Source organism: Bos taurus, chromosome 3 (genome assembly GCF_002263795.3).
Source record: "Bos taurus isolate L1 Dominette 01449 registration number 42190680 breed Hereford chromosome 3, ARS-UCD2.0, whole genome shotgun sequence".
NCBI lineage: Eukaryota > Metazoa > Chordata > Mammalia > Artiodactyla > Bovidae > Bos > Bos taurus.
In genome coordinates, this window is record NC_037330.1 from 93,272,890 (window position 1) to 93,286,896 (window position 14,007).

The 14,007-nt window shown below is 40.1% G+C and overlaps 1 protein-coding gene across 4 annotated transcripts in view; it reads right to left on the reverse strand.

The window, feature by feature from the left end:
* Positions 1-1,511: 1,511 nt before the first annotated feature.
* The window catches only part of SCP2 (sterol carrier protein 2), a 119,207-nt gene continuing 106,711 nt past the window's right edge, over positions 1,512-14,007 (reverse strand). For 3 of the 4 annotated variants that reach the window (XM_024986990.2, XM_010803499.4, XM_024986992.1), the window contains exons 13-15: positions 12,513-12,642; positions 5,506-5,585; positions 1,512-3,172 (exon numbers count right to left, since the gene is read on the reverse strand). In XM_024986990.2, coding sequence (XP_024842758.1) covers positions 3,077-3,172; positions 5,506-5,585; positions 12,513-12,642 — 306 coding nt within the window. In that variant the 3' untranslated portion in view covers positions 1,512-3,076. 4 annotated transcript variants of the gene reach the window in all.

Below are 14,007 nucleotides of genomic sequence, written 5' to 3' on the forward strand. Positions count from 1 at the left end.
TCGCTCAGTCGTGTCCAACTCTTTGCGACCCCATGAATCGCAGCATGCCTAAAGAGCTTGCAGTCAAGGTCCCTTGTGTGCACAGTTCACAATAGGGTTTGCGTTCCTATGAGAATCTAATGTTCCTGCTGATTTGACAGGAGGAGCAGCTCAGGCAGTAATGTGAGCGATGCAGAGCAGCTGTAAATAAAGATGATGCTTTGCTCACTGGCTGCTCATCTCCTGTTGTGCGGCTCAGTTCCTAACAGGCCATGGCCTGGGGGGTTGGTGAACCCGACCTTACCGTAATAAACAAATGCCAATATAACTGGCTCCTGTTTATCTATTCAACTTCATCCTGGGCCTTTAGTTCCAGGTCATTGTATTCCGTTCACATTGGCCCTCTTGCAATTTCTAGAACAAGCCAGGCATCTTTCCTTTCCTGAATGATCTTTGCATGGTTCATTCCTCAAACTGTAGATCTCAGCTTAAATATTACCTCCTCAGAGATGTCTCCCTCAACCACTGTATCAAAAGAGGCCCCTTACTATGACCCTCCATCACAGCACCCTGACTATCCCTCATATGGCATATCAGTCTGTAACAATAATTCTTTGACTGACTGTCTCTCCCACTAGGCTGTAAGCACTATTAGGGGAGGAGCTCACTGCTATCTCCAGTGCCTAGCATTACCCTCAATATGGTACCCTACAGACAGTAGGCACTCAAGATATATGTTCAGTGAATCAACAGATGAGAAAAGACTCACATCATATCATACATCACAGAGACAAAAGGCAGGGAGAATAAGGGAACTCACACTTCAGTACAGGAACTAAGAATGACTAGGATGTACACCTAACACTGCTGCTGCTGCTAAGTCGCTTCAGTCGTGTCCGACTCTGTGCGACCCCACAGATGGCAGCCCACCAGGCTCCCATCCCTGGGATTCCCCAGGCAAGAACACTGGAGTGGGTTGCCATTTCCTTCTCCAATGCATGAAAGTGAAAAGGGGAAAGTGAAGTCGCTCAGTCCTGTTCCAACTCTTCATGACCCCATGGACTGCAGCCTACCAGGCTCTTCCGTCCATGGGATTCTAACACTAATTTAGGTATTTTACATATGTTCTCTTTCTAGAGTCTCAATAATCATAGGAGGTCAATATTAATATCTCCACTTTCTAGATGAGGTAACTGAAGCTCAATCCTCTCAAGTAGCAAAACACGTAACAGCATCAGTTTTACCCCAGATTTGTCAACTTCTTTCTTCCAAACCATGATGCTTCCCTAGAAATTAAACTGCTGCTGTATTTTTATCATGAAGTACTTCTCTATTATACATATAAATTGTATTTACACACGAATCTATCCCTACCCCCAAGAACCTGTTGTTGTTGTTTTTATTTGTTTGTTTGTTTGTTTTTCCAGGTTTCTCCTAAAGGCTATAACAAATATCTCCTGATACCTGGAATAAGTGAAGGCAGAATGCAGCAGCAAATTCAAACTACAAATAAGTCACACATTTTGTTGGAATGATTTTCTTGAAGTCTTTATTTCTTCAGAGAGTAAAAAGCCACCATGATTAGGAAGTAAGTCTGTGTTCTGAATTCATTTTGGGGGACCTGAGGTCAACTTATACTGACTTAATTTACCACCTTTCCCTAGCCCCAAACACTGTTCTGCTGGTTGTAGAACATGCAAAGTTAAATGGTCTAGGGGGGTCGGATCCACAGTCCTGATTTCATTATTAGAGACTCCCAGCATTTAAACAAACAAATTAAACCACCTGGCTTTTTACCTCCAACCACCTTTGGGTGAAGTAACCATCTTAACAGAAGAAAGGTGGGGTCTGGATGTCTCCCAAAGGTTCTACTAAGAGACTCACAAGATTATCAGAGCAGAAGGAGCCTTAGAGACCCTTGTAACAGGTTAGAATATGGGCTCAGATAGGCAATTACTTATTTGCCTAAAAAAACAAGACTCCTAATTTCTAGTCAAGTGCTCTTTCCACCACAACACAGCACCTCCCTAATCAAGAACTAGTGACTGATTATGCCAAAGTACCAGTAGATAGCAGTCTAGGTAACACAGATTGTAAATCTCAAATTTTTCTCTTACTCTCTGTCATCTGGAAAACTTTGAACAAAAATAATATACACAATAAAAACAAAGGCAATGAGGAAGAACTATTTTAATTTTGATATTGAATATTCTTCCAAAAACATTATTTTACCCCACATTTTACTGAGTAATTAGAAATAACATTAGCATCAGAAAAACTAGGAAGATAAATGTGGTTAAACTAACATATGGAAAAAGGAAAATTATAATTAAGAATGCTACAAATTTAAATTAATACAAGATTATAATTTGAAAACTGTGCATCTCAAAGCAAACTCCATTCACTGAATTACTTTCAAAACAGCGTTTTGTGACTCTTATACACTAATTTTTTTCAAGAACAAATCTCATTTTAAAATATTTTTATTTTAAAAAATAGGCCTGGGTTCAGTGATAGATTTTTACTCCCAAGCTTTGATCACATTTCTTTGATTTGGGAAGAAAATGCCACTTTGATGGCAAGAAATTCAAAATTTTAAAGTTTATTTTTTTAAAAACAAAAATCCCAGTACAGAATTTTAAAAATTATCACTGAGAAATATATTAAGGTCATTAAATGCACAACATTAATTACTGGTCAGCTAATAATGATATTCTGTTTCTTCATTCTCCCAAGGAAAACTTGAAATTTCGGCAGAATAATCTTCAAATATACATTATTAGCAAAATGAGAGCTTCTGTTTACATACTTTTTGTATTTTGCTATTTCTAACTTTATTCTAAAACTCAATTTTACCCCAAACCATGATTACCATATTAACTTTGTAATGCACAGTTGTTTGCAACTCAGCAAAGCAGTAGTAAACCATCAGGTTCTATTCACCCAGCACTTAGAAAAAACAGAATTGATCACACCCATTTAAAAACAAATCTCATGCTATTTCCCAATGTATAGTTTCAATCTAAGTTCTGACAATGAAATATATGGATATATATCTATATATCTCATCTTGATTTTCAAAGGAGGCAAAGGGAGTTCACAGCTTAGCTTTGCCAGGCTGAAGCTGGAGATTTTGTAACTTCATAGCCAGACCCATGTTGCCATTGATTTTCAATTTGCCTTGAAAGAAGGCCTGTGAGGAAAAAAAAAAGAACATTTATTATTTGCTTTTTTTGTTTTGAGATCGCTGATATTTCTAGATTATCCATAGGGTCGCAAAGAATTGGACATGACTGAAACGCCTTAGCACACATGCACTCAACCATCCAGCCCCAAGATGATTTATTTATCCAGGTCTCAAACTTTCTTCAGAATATGAAACTTGGCTTTCTGTAATAGATTTAGCACCTGATTCGTCACAAGGATGAATTTGTAAAAGTCATGCTTTACACAGAGCAGTCAAAAGGGACATTTTTCCAAAGTCTGTTCTCTTAGAAACTGAGTCTGCCATTACCTGTTTTCCTCAAAGAAGGTACATTTTCCACATCTTAGGCAGAGTGGGTTCATACTAGACTGATTTTGTTTAAAAACATTACACATGCAGCGGGTCTGCCAGCAGGGAGGAAAAGCACATGTGTAACACACTCAGAAACTTGGGATTCGATTACAGATGCATCTATGCAATGAAATATCACCATTTTTCTCCCTTTTTGTGTTCCCTACAGAAGGAGGCAGAGCAGCTTGCTGAGACTGAGGTGCCTGTGTGAATCTTTGGCTCAATAAGGAGACTCAAAACAGTCCCAAGTGCAGAGACACACTTGTTGCATTTAACAACTGCCTGGGAGGATTTTCCTGGTAGTCCAGTGGTTAAAAACCTGTCTTCCAGTGCAGGGGACATGAGTTTGAACTCTGGTCCAGGTAGATTCCACATGCTGCAGGGCAAATTTAAGTCTGTGCACCACAACTACTAAAGCCTGTGCACTCTAGAGAAGAAATGACTATTAGCACATTAATGCAAAGGTCTCCCACATTTATCTTTAATTCCTCTGGGTGCTAACAGGTGTTCAGGAAAAGCAAGCTGACACTCTCCAAACGGGTGGTAAACAGATAAACTGAGAGAACAAAGGCAGCTGAGTGTGAAGCCTGGCCACGCTACCAAGGAAGTGTATGGAGTGCACGGTGGCTGAGCTGCAGTGGGTGGGAAGGGGGACGTGCCAGCTCTGAAGAATCTCATGGACAGAGGAGCCCAGCAGGCTACAGTCCACAGGGTCACAAAGGCTCGGACACGACTGACGCAACTTAGCACGCGTGCACACCAGGCAGCATGTTAAGTTCTAAAGACACAAGGATGAACAAGATGTGTTTTGTTTCCTTGAGACAAACACAATCTAAATCTAATGGGGAAGAGACAGGCACATTATGACTACCATAATGAAACAAGTGCTAGGCTAGTAGCCCAGCAAGTGGCCCCAAAGAGGGACTGACTATAGCTCCCCAACAATGTGGTAGGAGGTCTTCAAACATATCATCTAAATTCCTTTTGTTTGTTATATTAATATTTATTTATTTGGCTGTGTCGGGTCTCACTTGCAGCATAAGGGACCTTGAGTTGCAGAATGTGAACTCTTAGTTGTAGCAGGTGGCATCTAGCTCCCCATCCAGGGATCGAACACAAGCCCCATGAATTGGGAGTGCAGAGTCTTAACCACTGGACCACCAGGGAAGTCCCTAAATTCATTTTGAAAGACAAGGAGTTTGTCAAGGAAGTCACAGTTCAGACAAAAAAAAAAAAAAAAGCACCGGCAAAGATACGAAAGTAGAAGGTCTTGCCTCTGTGACCACCGGCCCCTCTTTCTATCTGAATGATTCCTATTCTCCACCTGTACACTGCTGACTCCTGATCACCCCCAGGACAAAGCCAAGTGTTGTTTCCTCTGTGAAGCCTTCTCTGACAGCCCAGGAAGACGTGGCTTCTCTTCTTCCACCCTCCTCAACCACAAGCCAGACAGGGCACCATGGCTATTTGGTGCACTTACTCTTCTACAAACCTGTCTTGTACCAAATTGTGGATGCCCTGAACAAGTGAGCTATTTCTTATTCATCTGAACATTTCTAGCACACAAGGCAGTGGCTGGCACACGGTTATATCCACAACTGTTTGTCATTCATTAAGTGGACATTTGGGGAACACTGAGTTTTGTGGGTTTGACCGCTTTAGATTTTATGGGATGAGGCTGAGACAGGTGATGAAATCAAATGGGCTAAAACCCACCTATGTGTGTGTTTGTGCTTAGTCGCTCAGTCATGTCCAACTCTTTGCAACCCCATGAACTGTAGCCGGCCAGGCTCCTTTGTCCATGGGGATTCTCTAGGCAAGAATATTGGAGTGCCCTCCCCCAGGGCATCTTCCCAGCCCAGGGATCAAACCCAGGTCTCCTGTATTGCAGGCAGATTCTTTACTAACTGAGCCATCAGGAAAAAACCAAAACACACCTAATACAAGAATATAAGCACCATTATACGTACCGTCTGAGGATTCATTTTACCAGTCATCAAAGCCAATAAGTCCGAGTCGGCCATTGTAATTGTGCAGTCGGCCTTCTTATCTAAAACAGACATGCAGAAAGAAGGAGAAAAGGGGAGTGTTCAGTTTCATGTGTACATTTTAGTCAAAAGTCATTGACTGCAACAGAATCATACTCAGTGTTAGTGTGGGCACATGGGCACTCCCATACACTCTACAGCAGCCTGGTAAAATGTGGCATAAATCACAAGCAATCTTGATATTCGACAAGAGGGAATACATTAAATCATGGTATATTCATACAGTGGGGTACAATGCAGCCATTAGATGATGAGGATCTACATTTCACTGACCTGAAAAGATATTCATATTATACTGTTCATGATACTGTTACACAAGCCAGTTACAAAACGAACTGTAAGCATGAACCCATGTTTTGCTTAAAAACAGATATTCAATTATATATGTATAGGAAAAACATCTGTAAACTTGAAGACCAATATAATAATAATAGCTACTGGGGCACACAGACTCTAAGGTGACCCCTGCGATCGTTGCCTTCTGGTTTTCATTCATGCCTTCGTATAATCCCCTACCCTCGAGTATGGTCAGGACCTGTGACTTGCTTCTAGCCTGCAGAAAGTGAGAAAGGTGACGGTCTGTCATTCTTGTGTTGTATTACATTATATAAGACTCTCTCTTGCTGGCCAAGTTTGCCTCACTCTCCTGCTGGCCTTGAATAAGCTAGCTCCTATACTGTGAACTACATACCGCACAGGCAAAGAGCTACATGGCAGGGTACTGGCCTTTAGAAGCTGCGGGTAGACTCTGGACTATAACCAGTAAAAAAAAACAAAAAAACCCTAAAGCTATCATTCTTACAGTTGCAAGGAAGTAACTTCTGCAGCAACATGATTGAGCTTGGATATAAACCCCTTCTCCAGCCAAGTCTCCAGATGACAACCCAGCCCTGGACAACACCCTGACTGCAGCCTGTAAGACCTTATGCAGAAGACTCAGCTAAGCTGTCCTCAGCCAACATACCCATGGACGCTGTGAGGTAATAAATGAGTGTTTTGTTTTAAACCACTAAGTTTGTGGTCATTTGTCGTGCGGTAACAGAAGATGCATACCTAGCGCTATCCGAACTTAACAAAATTTTTCTGCAAAGGATCAGACATTACATACTCTAGGCTTTGTGAGCCATTAGCTCTCTACTGCAGTGACTCAACCCTGCACCTACAGCACAAGAGCAGCCACAGATAATACACAAACAAATGCAGGCAGCTGTATTCCAACAAAACTGTTTTCAAAACAGTAGCAGACCAAGAGGGAGAAGATATTTGTAACTCATATATCGAACAAAGAACTTGTAGCCAGAAAATATAAAAAAACTCCTATCACTCAATTAGAAAAGGGTGGATAGACCAATACAAAAATGGGCAAACAGGCACATACAAAAGATCTCCCAATGGCCAGAGACGCATATGAAACACTGCTCGGTTCCACTGGTCATCAGGAAAATGCAAACTGAAAGTATAGATGAGACACTGCAACATACCTACTACAATGAAGAGCTTCAAAAACACCCAGTGCTGGTACGGATGAACAGCTAAAGGTCAATATAATGCTAGAGGGACTGTAAGATGTTACAGTCACTTTAGAAAACAGCCTGGAAGTTTCTTAGAAAGCTACAAACACATATGCCATATGACCTAGTAATCCCACTCTTAAGTGTTCAGTGTTTACTCAAGAGAAATGAAAACATAAATCCACACAAAGACCTGTATGTGGATGTTCACAGAGGCTTTATTCAAACTGCCAAAATCTGGAAAAAAGACAAATATACATCAGCCAGTGAGTGGATAAACTACTCAGCAACAAACAGGAACACACTACGGACAGTCCGTGAAAGATGTGGGCTCAAAGGCTGCAGGCTATTATGATTCCATGTGCAGTTTATGACATGCTGGAAAAAGAGAAACCACAGGGACAGAAATCAGATCAGTGGTTTCCAGGACCCGAGCATGAGAGAAGGGGATTGACTACCAAAGGAGACGAGGACATTTTTTGGAAATATTCTGTATCTTGATTTTTGGTAGTGGCTACACAACTGTAGGCATTTGTCTAAATTCATAGAATTGTAATCTAAAAATGGTAGATTTTATTGTACATAAATTATACCTTAAAGAATTTGACTTAAAAAAAAAAAAGACTAAACTAAATTACCAAAGTACTGTCAAAAATGTGGAACAAATAAAACTCTCATATAATATTGAAGAGTAATACAGAAGAGAATTAAAACAGTATGTCCACAAGGAAACTTGGCTATATGGTAGCTCATGAGTTAATATTTCTATTCCTGGTTATATGCCAAATGGAGATAAGTACATATGTCCACTAAAAGACACACATGAGAATGTCTGTAATGGCTGTATTCATTAACACCCCAAAATGGAAACATGTAAAGATATATCAACCATGAACTGAATAAATAAATTCTGATGGAGTCACACAGTAAAAATGAACTGACGCTACATGCAATAATATAATGGATCTTACAATGATGAAAGAAGCCACACCTCAAACAGTAAATATTGTATGGCTCCATCTGTATGAATTTCCAAAATAAATAAAATTCAACTTATGGTGATAGAACTTGGAATAGTGGTTCCTTTGGGGAATGATTAGAGATGGGAGGTGATATGTGGGAGGTTTCTAGAGTGCTGGCAACTTTCTACCTCTTGAGCTGGGAGATGTATTCATTTGTTAACATTTATTTGCCTATACACTCAGATTTATGCCTTTCTTTATGGGCTAGACCTCAAAAAAATTTTACACAAAACAAAAAATGAGGTGGCAGGATGAATTTTCCCCACAGGCCATCATTTGTCAACTCTTGATATAGATGGTAAGATTATAGGAAAGTAATTTTTTCATTTTATTTCTCTATCTTTTCCAAATTTTTTACACTTGATTATGTATTACTTATATAAAAACAAAGTTTTTAAAATAATAATTTTAATACTATAATCAAAATATAATGGCAAAAATGCCATATCACAAAGACTCTAAATTCTTCTTGCAAAAGCAGCCATGTCTACTCTGGACAAATGAGAAGTTTCAAGTGTAAAAGGAAAAATTCACCAAGAAATTAAAATTTTCAGCAGTCAGTGTTTTAGGTAATCAGTATAATAACAGTACTCTAATAGCACTACAACTGGTAACAGTAATAATATCAAATTATGGCCCAACAGTTAGCTAATCTTTGCCTTAATTAAAAAAAAAAAAAAAAAAAACATAGCAGTTGCTATGGTCTGAATGTCTGTATCCTCCCAAAACTCGTATGTTGAAATCCTAATGCTTGATGCTATAGTATTAATATGGAGGGCCTCCAAGGGTCATGATGGTAGAGCCCTTATGAATGGATTTATGCCTTATCAAGAGGCTTCAGAGAGACCCTGAGCCCTTCCATGATGTGAGCCCACAGTAAGAAAGCACTGGCTATGAACCAGGAAGAAGGGCCTCACTAAATGTGACCATAGCAATGTCCTGATCTTGGACTTCCAGTCACCAGAACTATGACAGAAATTCCTGTTGTTTATGAGCCGCCCAGGCTGTGGTATGTTCAATACAGCAACTCAAACGGACTAGGATGGGAATAAACTATTAAAGCATATGATGCCCATATTATTAACTAAAACAATGTTGGAAATTAAAATTTTTTGTATGTCTTAGAATGCAGGGGTAACACTTAAAAGGAATGTGATTTAACAGCCATTTCATCTTTGGCTGTAACAAAATTTTCTCATTACATGAGAAAAAGTCTAAAGTCTTAAAAATTAAGGTATTTATGGGGGAGAGGGGTGGGATGGATTGAGAGATTGGGATTAACATATACACATTACTATGTATAAAATAGATAACTAATGAGAATCTACTATAGCACAGAGACCTCTACTCTGTGCCCTGTGGTGACCTAAATGTCTGGAAATTCAAAAAAGAAGGGATGTATGTATACATTATAGGGCTTCCCTGGTGGCTCAGATGGTAAAGAATCTGCCTGCAATGTGGGACACCCGAGTTCAATTCCTGGGTTGGGAAGATCCCCTGGAGAAGGGAATGGCAATCCACTCCAGTATTCCTGCCTGAAGAATTCCATGGACAGAAGAGTCTGATAGACTATATAGTCCATGGGGTCACAGAGTCAGATACAACTGAGCAACTAACACTAACATGTTTACATAAGGCTGATTCACTTTGCTACATAGCAGCAACTGATATGGTAGTATAAAATGAGCACACTCCAATAATAAAAAATAACAACAATAGCCTTAATATCAGGTAGAGTAATTCTCCCCACTTTATTTTTTGTAATGATTTTTAAGCTAATGGCACCCCACTCCAGTACTCTTGTCTGGAAAATCCCATGGACGGAGGAGCCTGGTAGGCTGCAGTCCATGGGGTCGCTAAGAGTCAGACACGACTGAGCAACTTCACTTTCACTTTTCACTTTCATGCACTGGAGAAGGAAATGGCAACCCACTCCAGTGTTCTTGCCTGGAGAATCCCAGGGACGGTGGAGCCTGGTGGGCTGCCGTCTATGGAGTCGAACAGAGTCGGACACGACTGAAGCAACTTAGCAGCAGCAGCATGACTAAGAAAAGTCTTGCTGGAATTTTGGTAGAAATTGTATTTAGTACATAGATGAATTTGAGAAGTGACACCTTTATTCAACTGAGTCTTCCAATCTAAGAATATGCTATTTCCCTCCATTCAGTTAGGTTTTCTTTGATTTCCTTTGTTAATGTTTTATAATTATCAGCATATAGATTCTGTACATGTTTTTTAAGTGTAAATCTAAGTATTTAATTTTTTGTAGAAAACTAATAATATTAATACTATTGTGTTTTAAAAAACATTAAGGTATTTACAATTTAGAAAATCCAATTCTCTTGTAGATAGATAACATCAAAGAGCAGGGAGAAAAAAAAGTTAGCAAACTGAGATAGCTGGACTTGATTTATAGCTGGATTAGATCCTAATATTCCAAGAAAGGACTCCTAGTGACTTTAGGAAATAAAGTGCTGCTGCTGCTGTTACTATACCAGCACTTACTGAGCTCTCTCTATGCTGAGAGCTTCACATACCTGGACTTTATTTGATCTTAATAACCCTATGAGTATTGACAGAACTCTTCCTCCTTCACAGTCCAGGTACCATCAATTGCACCCCAAACACTCCTGATGACCTGGTGACTCCACCTAACACTTTTCTCACTGCCAACCTCAAGCTATCCTTTTTGCTTACTTAGATGGTGGTATCATCCATTCTCCTAATTGCGCTCTCTGCCTCTGATTTCTTCCTTTCTAATTCATCAGGTCTAATACAGCAGCTTCATCCTCTAAAACACAGCTCTGACTTTCATTTTTTTCAAAAAAGCTAGTGTCCCTAGATCACCTCTCTCAATTGCACCAGGTTCTCTCCAAAGAGAGAAACATAACATACAATATAGCTACCATTTACTGAATGCTTACTAAGCATCACTCATTCGTTCTGTTCATTTTTATTATCTATTTTATTGAAGGCCTACCAGGTATCAGATATTGTTCTAGGCACTGTGAATGCAGCAGTGAACCTAAGAGGCAAAAGCTCTGCCTTCACGTAGCTTACAACTCAAGGGGGGGATGGACAATAAGCAAATAAATAAGATACAGTATATCAGATGGAGGAAAGTGCTATAAATAAAAGTAAGGCAGAAAAGGACAATAGGGAATGATAATGAGGTATGATTTAGAAGTGTGGCTGGGGAAACGCTCACTGAGAAGGTGACATTTGGGCAAAAATCCAAAGCAAATGCAAGGACCAGTCATGAGGATATCTGAAGGATGATGATCCCAGGCAGTAGAAAGTTCCTGAACTGGGAATACCTTACACTCAAGCCACAGCAAGGAAGCCACTGTGACTGGAGCAAAGTGAGGAAGATGTAGTAAGAAAGAGACTAGGGCCAATTACATGGTATGTACAGCATAGACTGGAACAACACTGTAAGTCAATGATACTTCAATTAAAAAAAGAAGGGCCAAGCATGACTTCAAGGATTTTAGACAGAGGAACTGGTTAAACAAAGGGGAAATTTATCAAAATGGAATATCAGTGGATACTTAGTAAGTATCCAAGTAAATCTGTTAGTTAAGCAGCTGGATATACACCTTGGAGTTCAATGCCTGAGTTCACACCAAGAGATCTGGGAGTCATCAGTGTAGAGACGGTTTGAAAAGCATGAGATTAGATGAGAGCCCCAGGCAGTGAATGTAGATAGAACTGAGCCTTAGAGCACACCAACATTTATACACTGAGAGATAAGGAAAAAACAGGGAGAGGCCAAGAGGGAACACCCAGTAGGTAGGAAGAAAGCCTAGAAGAGTAATATTATAAAAACTGGGAACTAACCACTGAAGTTAGCAATACGGTGGTTACTTGTGACCTTGACAAGAACAGTTTTGGAATAATGATGAGCTGACAAAGACTGACTGAAGTAGGTTCAAGAAACACCGAGATGACAGGAAGTGGAGATAGTGAGTATAGACAGGTCTTTTGAGGACATGTAGCCATACACTGACCCATGTGCTTCACAGGTTAATTAGCAGACAATTCTCTTAATCCCCACACAAATCCTATGAAATAGGAACCATTTATTATTTCCATTTACAAATTAAAAAAAAAAAAAAGCTCTGAGTGAAATAATTTAAGGCCAGAATCTGTGAGTGGCAGGACCAGGACTCTAAACCCAAGCTGTCTAATGCCAAAGCCTAATGCTAGCAACAGTGATGGAGCCTCTCAATCTTTGGGAGAAAACCTAGGACCTATTCCTAGTCCCAAAGATTCCCCAGTCCTTGACAAGGTTCTCTAACTCTAAAGCCAGCCCTTTGGGGGACACCAAAGCAGGCCCCCATTTTCCTTTGTGAACTTGTCAGAGCTTAATCAATGAAGTCATCACTGCACTGACCTGAGTTAGGGAGCACTGATCCTTTGCCATTCTTCACGTCCACCACCCAGGTGGCTTCTTTACCCCCAGGGCCATCCTTCACCTTAAAGGCAAAAATACCACCGATTTTCTTCACAAACTGCTCTCCTTCCTGGAAAGAAAAATAACACAGAGTTATATTAAGTTCATTCCTCTGGTTTTGCCCCCAAATTAAATGTTTAAGCAGATATATGACATGAGCTGCTGGGCAGCAGGCAGTCCCCAGGCTCCCTTAGGATCTTTTACCCAGAAAATCCAAAAGGTAACCTGGCAGCAACTCCCTCATCTGCCAGATCTTCTGATGAAAATGTCTTTCTGGGATACAACTGGTAGAAGGGTGGGGGAATTGGGGAGTGAGTGGCACAGCAGCACTTTCTATTGAAATAGGCTTCATTTGTCTCAATAATTTCTGGAAGATTCACTCTGGCCTCTCAAAACATAGGAACCCTATCCCCTCTTTTTTTCTAGCAGGTAAATTCCTTCACATATATGTTTGGTGTTCCACAATCAGAATTTAAAGATAAGTGGTTCAACTCATTTTCTGGATTACTATAAAGAATTATATAATATCCCATCCACCACCTACTTTTGGATCTTGGGGAATGAGGCTGAAAAAATAACCTCAGATCCATATCTCTGTAGGGTGGTTTCCTTTCTCCTCCCCTCTTCCCTTCATTCCCACTCTGTTTCCCCTTTTCTTACTGAAATACTGACTGACTGAAACCGTGACTGTCCCCAAACTTTGTTTCAGGCTTTACAGAGTTAGAAGGGTAAATGATAACACACTATGATCTCTATGATGAAGCAGAGCACAGAGGACGCCCTAAGCTGGCTGTCAGGGTGAATAACTCACACACCTCCCCCTGAAAAAGCACATAGACACAATAACTTCATTGCAATTAAATATATCATACTGCAGAAAAATAGAAAATACTGATAAAGAAAAAGAAAATAGAAATCATTCACAATTTCATCACCACTCAAGAAAATAACATGTTGATATAAATCCCCTCTATCTTTTTTTCTCTGCATATATACTTTTTAAATGGGATCACAGTGTATACTATAGTGTTTTGTAATCCACCTTTCAGTTTAATATATCTATCCTTACTACTGTGTCATTAAGAATTCTTCTACATAATTTTAAATGACTATACATAGTCTTTAATTGTAGAAATTCACTATACTTTATTCTCTGTTGCTTGATGGGCTTCCCTGGTGGCTAGCTGGTTAAGAATCTACCTGCAATGCAGGAGACCCTGGTTCGATTCCTGGGTTGGGAAGATCCCTTGGAGAACGGATAGGCTACACTCCAGTACTCATGGGCTTCCCTGGTGGCTCAGCTGGTAAAGAAACCACCTGCAATGTGGGAGACCTGGGTTTGATCCAGGACATGGCAACCCACTCTAGTGTTCTTGCCTGGAGAATACCCATGGGAGAGGAGCCTGGCGGGCTACAGTCCATGGGGTCGCAGAGA